Raw genomic sequence first — 18,786 nt, forward strand, 5'->3', positions numbered from 1 at the left:
TGTGCATCTCAAGTTTCTTTAGAACTACTTTGTATAAGATATATAAAGGATAGATGAAAAGTAATCTTAGATGGAAGACAATAACTTTCAGGGAGACCTCCGAAGGTTTCTTGAAGGTAAGATTTCAGCTGATACTTGAAAAATGAGGAGCCAGAGGGTGAGGAGAGCATTTCATACATGGGGTACAGTTGGTGAAAATGGAACCAGGAGATGGAATACTTTGTGTGAAGAACAAGCTAAGAGACTAATGTCACAGATCCTAAGTGAATGAAGGGAAATAAAGTATGAGAAAAATCAGAAAAGTAGGGAAGGGTCAGGTTATAGATAGCTTTAAAATTCAGAGGACTTTATACCTGATCTTAGGTGTAATGTTCAAAGAAACAAGATAGGCAAAAGTAGAAAGGGGTAGGAGGAAGACGAGGAAGAAAAGTAGAGGTAGGGAAGGAAGGAGAGAGAAAGAAAGGGAGAGCACAGCATTTTATGTTAACAATGTACACTAACTTTTGGGAATCCATAAACCAGAGAGAGGAGGTGAAACATTATAGGATTGAGGGAAGAAGACCAAAGGAGATACAGAAATGACTAAGTATACTACATAAAAAACATCTGGTCAGAAAAAGGAAGTATATAAAGTTTGGAAAACTGATCACAAGCTTGGTGTAGAGGCATGATATAGTAGTAATGGGGGTACTTCAATTAACTAGACATCCACTAGAGTTCTCTCTTTACCAAAATAGGAGGAACAAATAGTTATCTTTTCTACATCATGGAGATTAGAGGGTATAGCACCCCCATGATTTGGAAAATCTGTGTAAAATTTTTCAGTCCTCTCTTCATCCCAGAGAAGTCTTCCATTTTTCTTTTATGGAGTAATTTACAGCATCTTATTGTAAAAGTTGGGTTAAACATCTTATCAGAGATTCCGTATAATGTGTCGTCCACCAAACTGCCAAAATTCCTATTTAACTGGGACACTAATGTATTATTGGTAGAGTTGTGAAATGATCCAACCACTCTGGAGAGCAATTTGAAACTATGCTCAAAGGGCCACCAAACCATGCATACCCTTTGATCCAAAAGTGTCACTTACTGAGTCTGTATCCCAAAGAGATCATAAAAGAGAGCAAAAATGTTTGTTAACAGCTCTTTTTGTAGTGGCAAGGAACTGGAAATTGAATGGATGCCCATCAGATATGAATGTAATGGAATATTATTTTTTAAAATAAGCAGGCTGATTTCAGAAAAGCCTAGAAAGATGCAAACTGATGCTGAGTGAAGTAAGAAGAACCAGAAGAACATTACACACAGTAACAGCAAGATGATGTGATTGTGATAGATGGACCCAAGGTAATAAGTTTGTTTTCCACAGATAGCTAAAATTGTGAGAATTATGATAATATTTAATGAAATTGCTTAACAGGTGGATCCAACCAATCAGAAGTGAGTTTATGTATCCTCTTCAACCACATTCTTACTACAAACTCCGATCTGGCTCAAACTAGTTAGGGTCAATGACTTGGCAAAAGCAAATGCAGAATAAGCATGCTTAATAGACTAATTGTACATTAACCAACACAGCCCAAAGGAGTAGTTTTCTGCCATCTTTGAATATGGGACACATGTGTGACAAGGGAGAAGAAACATATCTGGGAGGGCATAAAGAAAGGAAAGGGAAATACTGTTATATTTGTTGGTCAGCAGTGACCAATCAGGGATGACTAAGAGGAGGCTGGATGGTACATAAGAGGAGTTTGGTTAATAAAAATATGCTCTTGCTTCTGTACCAACACGCTCTTCCACATGCTTCCTGCAGGAACATAATAAATGCTCCTTTACTCACTCTTGAGACTTGTTTTTTGGGAATTCTTGGACCCTTGATCGAATTGATAACAGTGATGATTGAGTATGATGGGTTTAAGTCTTCTCAGTAACAATAGCGATCCAAGACAATTCCAATACCCTTGGGATAGAAAATGCCATACACGTCCAAAGAACTATGGAGACAATATGTGAAGTATAGTATTTTCACCTATTTTCATCTTGTTTGTTTTTTTGCTTTTGCTTTCTCCTACTTTTCTTGCAAAACATGACAAATATAGAAATATGTTTAGAAGGGCCGTACATGTATATAACCTGTATCAGAATGCTTGCTATTTTAGAGAGTTGTTGAGGGAGAAAAAATTTGGAACACAAAATCTTACAAAACAATGTTGAAAACTATCTTTACATGTATTTAGAAAAATATCACTGAGGAAAAAAAAATTACTACTTAATTTCTTATGCCAACCTGCAATATATTGAAAGTCTGATGGTAGGGAAATTCATAATGTGGAACGGATAACTAATTTTTTTGACTTGCCTTGACAATTTCATCCTTCAAAAAGTGGAGGAATCAAGAATGAAAATTCTATTTTGGATCTCAACAATAGGATTGATGAGAATTAAGTAAGGGGTAATCAATCCCTTTTGGTTCCTCGCAAGGATGCATAGTTAAATGCAGAGAACCCTGTAAAGGAATTTACAGGCCTGAAAACCTAGATTAATAAAAGAGGTTTATTTGGGGTTTGGAAGTAAGGGTAAAGGTAGAAAGATGCCAGGGCCAGACCTGGCGCTGGGCGGACAGAAACCCTTGGCATGGCCGATATAAGGATTCCATGTTTGGGTCTCCTGGAAAGAGTGGACTCCAGGGTTCCCCTTTTTATAATGGGGGCTTCTGATTATCTTGAAGGTGGGTGTCCCACATTCCTGGCGGGTTTCGGCCAGGATTAGAATTGAATAGTATTCAATGGGTTTTTAGATAAGGAAGAAGCTGTTTGTGGGGGTTGGGGAAACCTGAGCAGATAGTGGGGCCTGGAAAAGCCCGGATATCATTGGAATTCAAAAGGGTGCTTTTGACCAGGATTTGTGAATCAAAGATCTTAGCTTCTTCAGCCATGGGGAGGGGAGGGGCGAGAGAATCAGAAAAGAATCTTAAAGGGACTTCAATCCACATCAGGATGATTTGCTGGGATGAAAATGATGGGATTCACAAGGGGACAAAAAATTACTCCACACCTGTTTGCCATAGGAAATCTGAGAATGGGGGGGCATTTGTCCATTTTAGAAAAGCAGATTTCAAAGATTCAAAGGAAACATAGATAGAATCCTTGGACTTAAAATGTTTCAGGGGGAGCAAGCTTAAGGAAGAAATGGAGATAATGAAGAATGAGGAGGAAAAATAGGATTTTTTTTGGGAAAACATCAATGTGCATGCAACCACACTTAAATACACATATACACACAAAGAGAAAATAGACAAACTCAATTATAGAGAATGAATTTTAAGTGCTGCACAGAATGTCAGGAATGCCAAAGCTGAAACTAAAGAGAACAAAAAAGTGTTTTAAGTCATATTGAGAGAAAATGATCAAAGAATAGGGCATTTGTTGGAGGTGGAGAGAAAAATAACTGACAAGAGGGCAGGCAGAGTTGCTGCTCAAATCCTTTCCACATGTAAAAAAGAATACATTAAGAATAATGGGACAAAAATAACTAACCATCAACAAGTTGTAATTAAATACCCACTATGTGCCAGGCACTGTACTAAGTGCTGGAGATACAATGGTTCTCAAGGAAGAAAATGAAAAGAACTATGTATAAACAGCTGAGGAGGAAAATTTTAGTTGCAGGAATGGGGGATAAGTCAGTGAAAATGCCCAGTCAGGACAGGAGATAGAATGTAAGGAACAACAATGTGGCCAGTGTCACTGGATCAAAGAGAATGTGAAAGCCATTAAGGGATAAGATGACTGGAAAATTGGTAGGAGCTAGATTATGAAAAGCTATTAAAAGACATTGAATTTTTGATCCCAGAGGTAACAAGGAGTCACACTAGGGAAGTGGGGATAGAGGGGTGCATGGGTGCCAGTAAGACCTGTTGACAGTTGAGGGGAAGGAAGACTAGAGTAGGGAGAGACTTGAGGAAGTGAGATCAACCAGAAGGTAATTGTACAGGTGTGAGATCATAAGGGTCTGAACCAAAATGAAAGCAATGACAAAGAAAAGGGAAAGTAAGGAAGAGGTATTATAAAGGTAAACATAATAGGCCTTGACAACCCCTTGAATAATGGAGAGAAGAGAGGAGTCACCTGAGGATGGCATTTACATTTTAAGTTTGTATGACTGAGAAGCCAGGGGCACTTCAACAGTAACATCAAAGTTAGAAAAAGGAGAGCGCTTGGTGGAGGAATGCATTGCAAGGTAAATGGGGACAAAGAGATGGGGACAAAATCTAGCTGCTTTTGATGAATGAACTCTAAATTCAAGTCACATGGCCCAGATGAACCTAGGTTCTTGAACGAAGTAGGGGAAAAAAGTGACTGCTGAGGCATCATCAGTGATATCTAAAACATCATGGAAAATGGAAGAGTTCCACAAATTGGAGAATAAATTAAATGGAAGCAAAAGAATCTGCAAACTAATCTGTAACACTATTTTAAGATTGACTTTAATTTCTTAGAAAATTAAGTAATGTATCATTCAAGAATAAGTAGGCCAACATTTATCAAGGGAAGCAATGATTTACAGGAGCCAGCATGAATTCAAGCTGTAAAGCATGCCAAAGAACATTTGCTATTTCCTTTAAAAAAAAAAACAAAAAACCAAGATCACTAAATTAGAAGGAAATATTACTTGTATATTTCAATCTAACTAAAACTTCTGATAAAGGATTACATGCCTTATGTGAAGATAAACAATAGAACCAAATTAAATTCAGAATTGGCTGGATGACTAAACTCAAGGAATAGTTTTAAATAAGTTCAATGGCAACATGGTAGTTAAGAGATGTACTTTGCCCTATGCTATTTAACATTTCAGTCAATGACCTCATTAACAGGTAACAGAATCAAGCCCTAAAAGAATCCTGAAAAATTGGAGCATTGAGCTTAACCTAGAAAGATGAAATTCACTAGGATTACACCCTACACATGGTACTGGGGGGGAAAAAAGTCACCTTTACAAATATGACTGGGATAGGAGTAGGGAAAAAGTCACTGATATAAAAAGTTAACAACATGATGCTTAAGAGGAAAAATAAAACACTAATACAATTCAGAATTTCACAAGAAGGACTTCTAGGAAGAGAGTAGACAATTTTGTCCTAATCTAACCTTATTGGAGTACTTTGGTATCAGGTATCATGGTTTAAGAAGGGAATTGATAACATGAAGAGCATAAAGTTCCCTAAGTCCATGACATGAGAATCAGCTGTATGAACTGGGGAAGACTCAGAAGAGACAGAAAAATTGTCTAAAAATTTCTGGAGGGCTGTCAAATGGAAAAGAAAAATTTGACTTTTTTGGCCACAGACATGAGAACCAAAAGGGGTGAGAGTTATAAAATTATCAAAGTAACCAGTTAGGGCCTATGTCAGGAGGGGAAAATAAAGTTTCATTAACAACTAGCTTTTCAAAAGTGCATTATTGCTTAGAAAGGTGATGGGCTTCCCCTTCCTGACCCTCTCCAAATAGAGGTTGAATGACCATCGATGAAACATGTTAAGAGTTAAGAGTAAGAGTTTTTTTTCACATGTGGCCTGGACTACATGGACAATGAAATCCTTTTCAAATCTCAAATTCTGTGATATCTTTGGACAAAATCAATTAAATATTTCTTGTACTGGTTAAGGTTTAGCTATAACCTGACTTGAAGCTATGTGGGATTTAGTTTTTCTATTCCACTCTAGACAATCCAGAAGCAGGACTAATTTTTATTGCAGAGAGAATGAAGGAAGTTGTGTTAAATATAAATTAATTCAGTAATTCCAAGAAAAATTTTTGATTATTCAAGAAATAATTTTTAAATGCTGCAAGGTAGGTGACCCTTAGTAATCAATAACTAGGAGTTAGTAGACAGACAGCCAACACAAGGCAAGATGAATAGAAATCTAAAAAAAAGATATTGCCAAAGATAAAAGGGAACATATGCAGTGGACTCTTGAAAATCTGATAGGATAAATATCACCTACAAAAGGAAAAGAAAACTATTTTCTACTAACAGTATCATCTTTAAATCACTTTCATTTCATTCTCTGGTTTTCTGATCATATCTCTTGCTTTCTGACTGCTCCTATTCCACCTTCAAGGTTGCCCATCTTTGATAGTTTGCATTCTGATTAAAAAAAAAAAATCTCTAAAAGGATTCCATAAACAGAATAAAATTTAGATATAATGAACACAATATCAAAGCCATAAAGTATGCTGTTATTTTAGCAAAAAAAAATTTTAATGCATGTATGACATCTACAATTTATTATTAATAACTGGCATTTTAATAGTGCTTTAAAGTTTGCAAAACATTTTACATACATTAATTCATTTGACCCTCACAACAACCCTGTGAGGTAGGTACTGTCCAGGTATTAACCCTATTTTACATATCAAGGAACTGAGGCTGATAATTAAATAGTTACTTGTCCAAGGTCACACAGCTAGAAGTGTCAGAAGTGAGATTCCAATCCCAGCCTCTTATTTCCAAAATCCAATTTTTTTCCACTATGCTGCAAATATCATCCTTCTGAAGGTTTAAAACTCTCACCTGTTCGTTTTTAAAGTTACAAAAACAAAATCACCACTTAGATTAAAAAAAAAAAAAAAAAGTTAACCACTGGTTTGGGAAAAACAATAACCAAGCAACATTTGATTGAATCCATATTCATTTTGCATGAAAGAAAATTTTTAACATTCAAATGAGAACAAGTAGAATAAAAATGAATTTCTAATGAGAAACACAAATTGACACTTTAAAATAGCAACAGGAACAAACTGCTTCCATGAATAGTTTTTAATCCTTCAGATTTTTAAGCCTAAAGAGATTCAAACCAGCCACTCCTGTTTTAAGAGCCTTACTGTCAAAAAGGTAAGCAATTATCTCAGTTCTTGTGCTTTCCCTTTATCAGTGTCCTTTACAGTAAAAAAATCTGTTCCAGAACCTTAAAGAGAATTCCAGTGATATATTTAACTCATATGGAGCTAAAAACAAGACCAATAGGATGTGCTGGCACAATAAACTAATCACTTTGGCTCCAGGTAAAGCATGTCTTGAACATTAGAAAAACAGGTAGAGATTAATATAGAGACAGGCTTAAAGCAAATAAGAAGACTATCCTGACATAAACTACACTGTCATCATCATGAGTATAAGGAGTCTGTAGATCTAGATTGGGTGGTATTGTAGGGCAATCTCATCGTGGGCAAGATAATTACAAAGTCGATCAAAAGAAAAACATTTGTCCCCCAACAATTAGCCAAATCCAGAGTTAAGTGCTGAAAACATATCAAGGATCATAAATGTTATTCACATGAACTGTAATGGATGTTAGCCAGTTCTATGGAATGGGCAGTCAAGCAGAAGAAAAAACTGAACAAGTATGTCACTAGTATATGCTAAGCAAATTTCAGTGAAACAGGTAAACTGTTAATACTAAGTATCATCTCCTCTAGGCAGAAACCTGGTCATACAGCACAGAATGGTTATACCATTATTTTAAATTTCCCTTTCTGTCTGAGTAGTGAGGAGCTTTTAAAGCAGGTGTAAATACAGCCATCTGAAATATTAAATATGTTAGAACTGTTGTTTTGTTTCATGGTATGAGATTTATATAATTTAAAATGACATCAACTTTGTTTAAAGGTAAAATGATGTCAACAAAATCAAAACACAGAGCAATGTTTAAAACAAGTGCCATGTGTATGAAATTCATTTCACTCTTGCAGACATTCATTAGTTCTCATTAGCACCAGTGCTATTATACTGCAATCACCTTTTGGTGCAGTGTCTCAATTAATACATCTTTAGCTCGATGCCAGAGAGACCACAAAACTGAATTTTTTTTTTTTTTTTTTTTTTGGTTTGCCTTTTTATTGCACTACTCTTACTGAAGAGCACAGGCTTTCAAAAAGTCTTCTCCCATATTACTTTGATGATTGGGAGGTGGGGAAAAAGGTGGGGGAATTTGGACAATCTGGATTTCTGTACAAAATGAAAGCCTTTCACAAGTGTTTAGAAAGTTTACTTTATTGGTTACAATTATAGAAAAAATGTTTCATTAGAGCCCATCTATCTGGCCATTAAGTGTTTGCAACAGCATAAAAAGATCTTTTTAAAGATCTGACAGGTTCACAAAATTTATTTCATGCTGGGGGGATGGGAGGGAGAGCAAACACCACTCTGTAGTCTTCTACCTGTACTAAAGATTTCTGTCAATGGTACATTGGTTAAAAGCAAAGGGACAACCCCATTTGTACAACAAATTGTAAATTTTAATGTTTGCATTAGAATAGTCTTTAGATCACTCTTCAACAAGAAACAGTAATGTAACTAACAGCAAACTTCAAATACAGGAACACTCTCCAGATTAACAACTCAAAATAAAACAAAAAATTAATGTAAAATGTAAATCACATATAATACAATTGAAGTGTCCAAAACAATTTAAATAATTTTAAATATTTTATTTTTTTAAACTGCTACAAATGCTTTATACAATATTTCAACATAAAGTCCCCATAACAGAAATGTAACAAAATGGGAATGATAGTGAAAGAGTTAAAGTGGCACAGATTCACCAAACAAGTATTAAACTACAAATTTTAAGAGGTAGATTACTTTTAAAAGTCAAAAACAAATAGGGTATGTGAATGAAATTAACCATTTCCACAAACTCTGTCATTGACCCTTTTTGAAAAGGGCATAGAAATGCATGGTAAAGTATTTTCCAACAGTAATATCATACTTAAGGAGACCAATTTGTTACTTTTAATCTCAATAAGAGAGTGAAGTGTAAGACCTGGTACAGTAAACTCATTTAATATTTATGTGTAGAGACATACATTTATACAGACCTGCTTTCTTTATCCTGTGCATTAATAAAATGCTACACAGCATCCAATAATATTATAGTTATAAATTAGTGCCAGGTAATAATTTGTAGAGGATAGTTTCCATTTGGATACATAAAAAAGAAAATTAGAAAATGCATAAGAGTTCAAATCCAATCTGGTTTCCTCAAAATTATACTGGCAATCCACTCTTGATAAGAAAAAAACAAAAGAAAGAAAGAAAAGAATGGGATAGGGAGAATCCTGACAATTTAGATTCCTTTCCTTCTACTAATTCATTTAAAAGAAGGCATCAAGACAAGTGACCAAAATACTTTAAAATGAGTGCATAAGAATTTGTCATCCCTGAATCTACAAGAAACTATTGATAAAACAGGGAACTTGCTTTGCAAGAATAAATTCAAATTGTCTTTCTCTGTGCCATTCACCAGAAGCAGGGCAACACTAAAATCTGAGTTAACAGTCCAATGATGACAGATTCAGTTCACCTCAGCCCATTTTTACAGTACCCTTCTCTTTGCATCTGAATCATCCTGTAGCCCAGCATGCATCAGGCACCAAGGGAGAAACATAAGCCTGACACTAACAACATTAGCACAAAGCCTGCAGGCAATCACGGTTGCATTTAAGATTTTTTTTTTTTTTTTTTTTGAGTCAGCTTCAACCGGTCTTGAAAGCTTGGTGGATTTCACATCCATTGTCGTAGTGCTTATCCTAAGTTGAGCATGCAATAGCTTTACTTTGTCAATTAAGATTTGTTTTGTTTTGTTTTTACAGGAGGTTCCTAGAAAATAAGAAAACTGAAGATAAATGACAAAATAATATAACCTGCTTATGAACTGAACATGCTTAAAAAGAAAAAGGTGAGTAGACCATAAGACAAACAGTATTAAGACAGTGATGCAAATGAGCCTGAAGGAATGCCTAGGACTTAAACTTCTGATCAAAAGAAGACAAACTAAAAGAAGTCAGTCAGCAAAGAATTGCTTTTGTTTTATCAGCAGACTTTCATGGCAAAATCTGTTTCTCTTTGCATCAAGTTAATATTAATTAGAAACCTAACATTTAAATTCTCTTTAAATACAAGATCTCCTGTTAATTAAGCAAGATACAGGACTTCTATCTACAGGATTTCTTACGCAGTCTATGCATAAATCAATATGAAAATTATTCTAAACTATGCTTACTCCTATTTCACAAAGATTTTAAAGTATATCATTACTGGAATGACGACAGAAGGAGATGGAAAATGCACTTCTTTCTCTATAGCCTTCATTTGGCTATCCTAGAAATTAATCTAGTGCTGCAGACCTGATTATTTAGCATGTAAAAGAAAGGTCCCAAAGCTAGCTTTGGAAATAGCATTAAAACAGAGTTCATTTATTTTAAGCAAGAAGTGTGATAGGTGTAGGGGAAGTCAAAGATTGGTGACACATAGTTTCCTTTTCTCCTTTATGCCATGAAATTTCTTTATCTCATTTTGATTGGACTATCCTGGGCTAGGTAACAATATTGAGTAAGATGTAGATTGTGCTGAGCCACTCAAGACACTGAATGGAAAAGTTTGTATGACTAATTAAAATGGTCAGTTTCAAACAAAAAGGCTGAAAAAACTGTGGTGGGGGAGTGGCATAATGGGGAGGAGGTATCACTATTATAAAATGGTCCTTACACTGAAAAGTAAGGGTAAGAACAATGTAAAATCTCTGGTTACTATTCCTTAAAAAAAAAAAAAAAAAAAAAAAAAAAGTTAAGAAAAGAAAAAATATATATTGTTTTGTAATGGTGTCTAGAATATGAACCTCAACCAAAATGATTACTAAAAAATTATAATAAAAATAACTTTCTGCCATATAATGGCTGACTTTTAATAATACAATGTTTTCATTAGAAAGAATTTTTGAAGCTAAAAAGTATTGGAAAGTAAGGAGAATTTTCATTTGTTTTTAAAGGAGAAAATTCTTTAGTTTCCAATTTAATTCAAACAAATATTTATCTGGGCTATAGAATCAAAAGCAGCTGCCATACTTAAAAGAAACTAACTCAGGAAACCAATGTTTAGAGTTGCCATTCAGCAGACAGAGTTTAGAAAAAGAAAATGACCTCTGCCCAAGAAGCATTCTTTATTACACATTTTTAACAACCAAGTCTCCATTTCCTTGTGAACATTTTGGTTTTTTTAAAAGAACACTTCACAATATTTATGGTCAGCTACATGATAAGAGCCCAATAGTGAAAGTGAGACTGTTTAGGATTCACTCATTTTGAAGTCACAATAATCATGTATATGACCCAGGAAGAGACAATGATTTCATACCTGTTAAATGAAAAACTGTATCATTGGTTCAATTCTTTATCTAAATGTTTAAGTCTTTCTGCATATCAAATTTTAATTCAACAATATAAAAATTCTTCAATTGACTACTGAGAGTAAAAAAAGTACCACTAAACCATAGCAACAGGAGTAATGCTATATTCTGATAAGACTTTTCAAACTGTTAAATATTTTGAGATTATTCAAAGTAGTTTTTAGATAAATTCCAATAAAGGATGTACTTTATTTTATTAATGCAGCTGTTGTGTTATTCAAATAATTTATGGGGTTTTTTTAGATCAACTTTCCACTCAAAACCAAAAAAATTAGGATTCAGAAAAAAAGAAGCTATTCCCTTTATAAAATATTCAAATAAGAGGCCCTCCCCAAAGACCTATGTGAGGCACATACTGGAGGTATTTTAAAGAATTACATGGAAGTGCCTGAACTCTTAACAAATTCATGAGCCTGTTCTTAAACATGAATATAGGCAGAAGAAAACAAAAAAGAATCTGTGCCCAACAACCTCTTAGAGAGGTGGCTTCATCTCAAAATATATATAAGCATATATTTGCATGTGGTATATTTATGTAGGTAATGGCTCAAGAACAAATGTAGCTTAATATTTGCAACAAAAAAACAATTAGTACATTCATGAGGTTTATAACAGTTGAAGCTAACTATCCTAATGGTTCTTCCTCTGTTGCTTGCCATGGTATAGTATATATCCTATACCAAAGCACAAATACTTTGAACAAATGTACAATGATACATAACAGATTTTTTTTTTAATGTTCTTAAGATGACTATGTCTCCAAGGCAATTTCTTCCCAGACAGAGTAAGAACGAATAAGCAGCTAGAAAGAAATTCTGGAACCACAGGTTAAGTAGTACTGTTTCAAAAGGCAAGAATTTTGCAGAACTTGGGGCATTATATCTAGTAGGGAATGCATGAATGAATATGCTCTTGTGGGATTGCTTTGTACACAGGAATCCCAAGAATGTGTTCATCATCTCCAAAATTTTCCCCTAGCTGATTAAAAACATCATAAAGTAAGGGAATCTAATGTGGCAAAAATAAGTGCCACAATCATTTTGGCTTTCATCAAAAACCATGGTCATTTTAACAACAGTAAAAATGGTATCAAATATTCCACCAAGATTCAATTCTTTAGGTAAAAATAAAGAAGCACATCTATCTCATTAGTATGCAATTACTTTCATGGTAAAATTATATGCAAACCAAATAACTGTTTTAAAATAAATTTCTTTATGATTTATTAACAGTAAATGTTTGATTTACATATCTTATTTTATAAACCTATATATTCAGGGTTATATAAAAGCTTCTCTGATGAAAAAAAAAGCTTACGTCCTGCTACAGAACATAAAACTCTGGTACTAAAATCAATTCATACATTCTAATTTAAAGACAGCAAAGCAAGAATCCTGATCCATTAAGTTAACGGGTCAATTAATTAGAGGGGGGAAAAAAAGACTTGGGAAATTTTCAGGGTTCCTGTGTTGCTGTCCCATTCCAGGTTCTCACAGTCTATCTAACCTTCATCTTGCCTCCCTGACCAAAAAAGGAGCATTATTTACCATTTTCTTGCTAAAGAAAAGCATGGGTAGCATGTAGCATATTCAATGAAAATGTTGACATATTTATTAATATGCTAAATACTTCAAATGATAAACAATGAGCAATAAGAATGACCTGATGAATGGTAACAGAGAAACAAATTACTGTCATCAAAAGAAGCAGTCAGCATGCTCAACAATGTCAGGAATCATGTTTAAAGTATGTACAAGCAAAAACAACTCAAGACACAAATTACAAAGGACATTTTCAATGAGTTTCGTTTTCTTCTAGTGCACTGATAGTACTTTTACCAGATTTTCAACCCTAATTACAACCAACTATTTTCTGTAAATAATGCTAATCCCTCAAAATTTCTCAGAGATGAAATAAAACCTGGCCATTGATTCACACACCCAAAGCACTGATAGTCTCCTTCAATTTTTACAATAAAGATTGTCTTTTAGTGCTCAAATTATTTGATTCAAAGATATTAACAGAAATGGGGGCTTTTCTTCCACTAAAAGAGAAAGGCTTACCTGAAGTCCTTGGGCTCCTGCTTTGTACTGCTCTCTTCCCTTTTGCTTTCAGTGAGGTCTGCTGAGGCTGCCAGTTGCAAGCTTCGAGTTATGGGCCCTCCACTCCTTTCTCTAGATTTGACACTAAATCTGTCTGATTTTTTCTTGCTCACTAAAGCAGGCTTGCTTGGCAAAACAGCTTTGTTTTTCTGTACCCTCACATGCAGATTCCGGGATGTTTTGCTGGAGAGATGAGCAGAATGATTCTTGGCTACTGCTTTTGACTTCTTTCCCTCCATATGAGATATTTTGGCCATTCTTACAGGACTGGAGTTTCTTACAGAAGTAGAGCTTGATTTTTTGGACTTCACTGAAGGTACAAACTTTACCTTCTGTTTCGCTCTAAAAGACGGAGAGGGTGATGGATTTGTGGTGGGTCCTGAGCTTCGTGCTCTTGTCTTACCCAAGTGGGTTTGCATGCTCTGCATTTTAATCTCAGCATCAGCTGTCCGTCGTCGTTGGTTACCATTTTTCTCACTGTTTGCAGGTGATGAGATCCCACCTTTCTTGGACGAATGAGAAACACTTCTTTTGGTGGAAGGAGAAATTGGCTTTTTAGGACAGCTGTAAGCTGCATGTTTATTCAGGCTTCCAATGTAAGTGAACTCACGATCACAGTAAGGACAAATGTGTGAGTGAGAATCTGAATCGTTATTTTTTAAGTCTGCTTTTTGCTTGGCAGATTTATTTTTTTGCAGAATTGCTTTATGTACTAATTGATTTTTCTTCTTCAGTGCACTTAGTTTGAGCTTGTTAGATGACATTTTGCTGAGTTCAACACTAAAATTTAGTCTTTTGGGTTGTCCCATACGTCTAAAGGCATTTTTCCCAGAGTTATCTATAACCACGACACCATTTTTGGGTTGTACAGTCTGTTTCAGTGGTACTGGATTTTTCTTGGGTGTGTACCTCTTTTTGTCACTAGCTGAAGCACATGCCAAGATATGTTTGTGTAATTCAGGCATATTGTCAACACCTTTCCCACATTTGGTGCAGCGAATGGCAGTAGTAAAGGTCTGTGGGATATTGTGAGTGGTGAAATTTGTGGCGGTAACCCCAATGCCCATAGGGTTTCGGTGGTGATACTGAAATGGGGGTGGTTTAAAGCTTGGGTAGTGCTGATTGAGGCCCAATCGAACATCTGGATCTTTCGACTTAACTCCAGAAGCCATTATTTTTATGGTAGTATAAAGTTCTTCTGAAGAATCATTGACCTCTTCTTCTTCCTCCTCCTCTTTTGAAGCTTCTATAGGATGCTCCGGTAGACAATGAACATGGTCTGCCTTGGCCTTGGAGGGATCTGTAAAATTCTGGGGCCTAAGGGTGCCACTTTCAAACTGATGGTGTGTGCATTCTCTATCTGGATGGAGATCTCGCTGGTGCTGCTGTAAATTGCACAAAAAGGCAAATTCTTTTTTACATACTGAACACACAAATATATTCCCAACTCCATGAAGCAAAAAACGATGTTCTGACAAGCCTGTTTTGTCCCTAAACAGTTGCACACAGAATTCACATTTGAAGGGCCATTCTTCAGCATGAACAGTTAAATGTTTGGTTAAGTCTTTAATAGAAAGAAAAGGTGATTCACAAACATTACAAATAAAGTTTTTATTGAATGTTTCTTGAACAATATCCTGTTCATCTGATGTCTGTGGATCATCACTTGGTTTCTGATCCTCATTCTCTGTGTCTTCTTGTTTGAAAGATATAGGGAGAGGAGCTTCCAAGTTATCACCAGATGAAACAACAGATGAAACCACTGAGAGGGGTGGTGGTGATGGGGAAGAAGAAGAAGAAGAAGAAGAAGAAGAAGAAGATGAAGAAGAAGAAGAAGATGAAGATGAGAATGAAGAGGAGGATGAAGAGGAAGAAGAGGAGGAAGAGGAGGAGGAAGAGGAAGAAGAGGAGGAAGAGGAGGAAGAGGAAGACGACGAGGAAGAGGAGGAGGAGGAGGAAGAAGAAGAAGAAAGTATAGGTGGCCCAGGAGAAGCTGCAGAGTTCAGAGGCTCAACAGATGGAACAGGAGATGCTGATGGAGACACTGTAGGTGAAAGAATGGGAAGTGGTGATTGTGTAGTAGTATTAGAAAGTGGTGAGGAACATGAAGGAGGAGAAACACTGGAAGATGGAGCTGGAAGTGTAGGAAGGAGAGGTGGCGGAGGTGTAGCCACAGTTAATACAGGTGGGCAGGGTGGAGGAGAAGATGGATTTGTAGGGATTAGAAGAGGAGGCAGCTGACCAGAAGATACAGAAGTCTGTGGGAGGGGTGATGGAGAAGTGCAAGGAGAGGAATGAGCAACTGGGGCTGGTAAACTAGAATCTGGGTCAAGATCTGGTTCTGGCTGGGGATCTAATGATTTACATGGACTAGGACTCCTATTTTCATCTGGAGCCTTTTCCACAGCTAAATCCACACCATTGTATTCATTGAGAAGAACTTTCTGTAACATGCAGGTTGTTGGTTTCTTCTTCTTTATACCACTGCAGGTAGGTTGTGCTGAATTGTTCTCTTTGTATTCCTTGATATCCATGTCACCACAGGATTTCTTATTCACACTAAGATCCAATACAGATTCCCAAGGGACCTGGGCCTTTCCTGTAAGCTCAGACTTCTGCTTTACACCACTGGATAAATCCAGAGGCTGCTGATTGCACACATTACCAAAAGTGGTGCTGGCTGCCCAGTCTTTGGATATTTTGTAATCATCAAAGCAGGAAGGGCTCACAGTGTCACTCTCTTCCCGTCCAGATAAACTCCAGGCAGGGGAACTGCTATGACTTTCTAATTTGGGTATTTTAGAACTAACTGCTGGATCGTTCCATACTGCTTTGCCCTCACTCTGTTTTCCAAAATCTCGGAGAGCAGGACTATGCTGTGGAGAACTTGGAGGAGAGCTGGTTCTTCGCTTAAACCTACTTGATGACACAGGCAATATAGAAGAAGATGATGAGACAGATGAACTTAATTTAGGGATGTCTGTTGCAGAGATAACTGCTGTTAGCTTGTTGCTATCTTGTGTTTGAAGAAGCTGTTTGAGCTTTGAAGACAAAAAGACATTTTTCTCTTTGTGATAAGAAACAGTCTCTGCAGTGGATCCACTGAGAGGTAAGTTTAAGGAGCAGGATGGTGTTATAGGTTCTGCATCAGTTTCTGCCTTAATTTTAGGTAAAAAAGGTGGACTGGTGGTTCTTCGCTTCTTTGAATCATTATTTGTGCTACTAGAGGAGTCCTTGGGAAGATCCTCTGTTACATGCACTTGAGAAGCCTTTATACTCTGAGTAATTTCCACTGTAACAGGAGTAAGCAAACAATTTAGGCCATACAAATCTGCAGTATTAGGTTCCATTTCAATCACATCACAATTACTAGTGCTGTTATTAGACTGAATCTTCCCATCAATATAATAATTTAAATTCTCAGAGATATTGCTGGAAATATCCATAATGTAGACATCATCTGATTCTCCTTCTTCTTCTAGCTCTGTGCTTGCTACATATACATTCTGGGTCGGCTGAGTCTGCTCTGCTGGAAGTTGTGGCTCTTCAAGTAAGAATCCTTTTCTCCTTACTCCTTTAGGAATCAGATGACGTTCATGAACCCTACGCTGATGCCTCCTCATGTTTGTATGTGTTCCAAACACTTTTTTACAGTATTTGCATGGATGCAGTTCTTTGAGGTCTCCATTCTCTTCTGCAACAGAAGAAACGGCAATTTCTTGGGAAACTCTCTCTGAATCCAAAGTCATGCGATCTTGCAAAAAATTTGAAGCATTTGATTCATCTTTAAGGCTTATATCATCTCCAAACACTGGGCCATCTACAAGGTCATCAGGCTGTTGAAGAGTTGAGATTGGTTTCCTTTTTGGCCCTGCTTCATGACGTCTCTCATGCCTTCTCCTGTTAATCTGGGTACCAAAAGCTTTTCCACAGTACCTGCATTTGAAAGCATGATTGACAGTAGATATATGGATGTGCATGTGACGTTCCAGTCCTTGTTTGGTTGTAAACTTCCTTTCACAATGTTGACAAGGAAACATGAATGTTTCAAATACATCACCGTTGGAATCTCCCTTTGTTTTAGGAATTTTGACTGCTGGCATTACTTCAAGAGAGCCATCTAGATTTTCTTCAGTTGCATTTCTTGGTTCTTCTGATGTTTGTTTTTCTTCACATTCTACTTCTGGCTCTCTCTCAGAACTTTCATTTGGTATATTAGTATCTTCTTCCCCTTCCTCCTCTTCTTCCTCATCTTCATCCTCCTCTTCTTCCTCCTCCAAGTCATCTGATCCACAATGTACTACTTCAGGTGTCCCTTCTGGCAGTGTTTGAGGCTCAGAGACAGGAGGAGGGATTATTAATTTGGGAAGTACATCCTGATTTACCATCTCCTGAATAACAGCTGTCTGTTCTAGGGAGAGCACTGCTGAAGCTGAAGGCTTCTCTTCCTCCTCTTTAGGTCCTAGAATGAATAAAGGAAAGTAGAAGTAAAAAAGAAATATGAAGTTTGCCAAGTGGAAATATTGTTCTAAATATTCTTGACACTAAAATTTTTACAACTCACGAACAGTAACATATAACTCCTTTCTATTCAACTGTCTAACAGAGTTGTATAATAATTACTTCATATTAATGAATCACTTCAAATTTACAAAACATTTTTTTCAAAACAATCCATTTTATAAGATGAGAAAACTTAAATTCAGAGAAGGTAAGTGATTTTCTTCTCAGCCATATAGCTATTAGAAGCCTTAAGCCCAGAGTTTTCCCCCACTACTCTTCAGTGAGTATCTGTAACAAAGCTCAGTACATGAGAGGCAGATGATGACACAGCAAAGGAATAATCAAGATATAGGGAAGAAGCAGGAAAAACCAGGGAGGGCCATGTAAAAGGAAGAAAGAGTATCCAGAAAGACTAGTGCCAAAGCCTACAAAGTAATGATACTATGAATAAAGATAATTGAGGAAAAAGCCATTAGATTTGACCACTATGGAATCATTAGTGGAATTGGATGAGAAATGAATGAAAGGTTAGGAACTATATATATAAAAATAGACTTTTTTTTTTAAATAAGAGAGAAAAATATATAATAATTTAAGGAAATGACAGGGTCATGAAAGTGAGAAGTTCTTAAAGAAGGAGGAGCCTGGGGCACATTAAGTAAGGCAGTGGAGGTAAAAGACAATTGAAGTAGGGAGAGGGGGTAATCAAAAGGACAAGCTCATAGGCCTTGGCAAGAATACCTCATTTTGAAATTGCTGAAAAGACAGGATGAGGGAGGGAAGGAGGGAAGGAGGGAAGGAGGGAAGGAGGGAGGGAGGGAGGGAGGGAGGGAGGGAGGGAGGAAGGAAGGAAGGAAGGAAGGAGGGAGGGAGGGAGGGAGGGAAAGAAGGAAGGAAGGAAGGAAGGAAGGAAGGAAGGAAGGAAGGAAGGAA

At 36.5% G+C, this 18,786-nt stretch overlaps 1 protein-coding gene across 6 annotated transcripts in view; it reads right to left on the minus strand.

Moving 5' to 3' along the window:
- The window catches only part of PRDM2 (PR/SET domain 2), a 196,235-nt gene that overhangs the window by 48,537 nt on the left and 128,912 nt on the right, over positions 1–18,786 (minus strand). For 5 of the 6 annotated variants that reach the window (XM_074306218.1, XM_074306216.1, XM_074306220.1 and 2 more), the window contains 2 exons: positions 13,312–17,812; positions 6,243–9,663 (listed from right to left, as the gene is read on the minus strand). In XM_074306218.1, coding sequence (XP_074162319.1) covers positions 9,651–9,663; positions 13,312–17,812 — 4,514 coding nt within the window. In that variant the 3' untranslated portion in view covers positions 6,243–9,650. Of the gene's footprint in view, positions 1–6,242; positions 9,664–13,311; positions 17,813–18,786 lie in introns of those variants that run through there. The other variant, XM_074306217.1, reaches the window with a different exon arrangement.

This window comes from Sminthopsis crassicaudata, chromosome 3, assembly GCF_048593235.1.
Source record: "Sminthopsis crassicaudata isolate SCR6 chromosome 3, ASM4859323v1, whole genome shotgun sequence".
Classification (NCBI taxonomy): domain Eukaryota; kingdom Metazoa; phylum Chordata; class Mammalia; order Dasyuromorphia; family Dasyuridae; genus Sminthopsis; species Sminthopsis crassicaudata.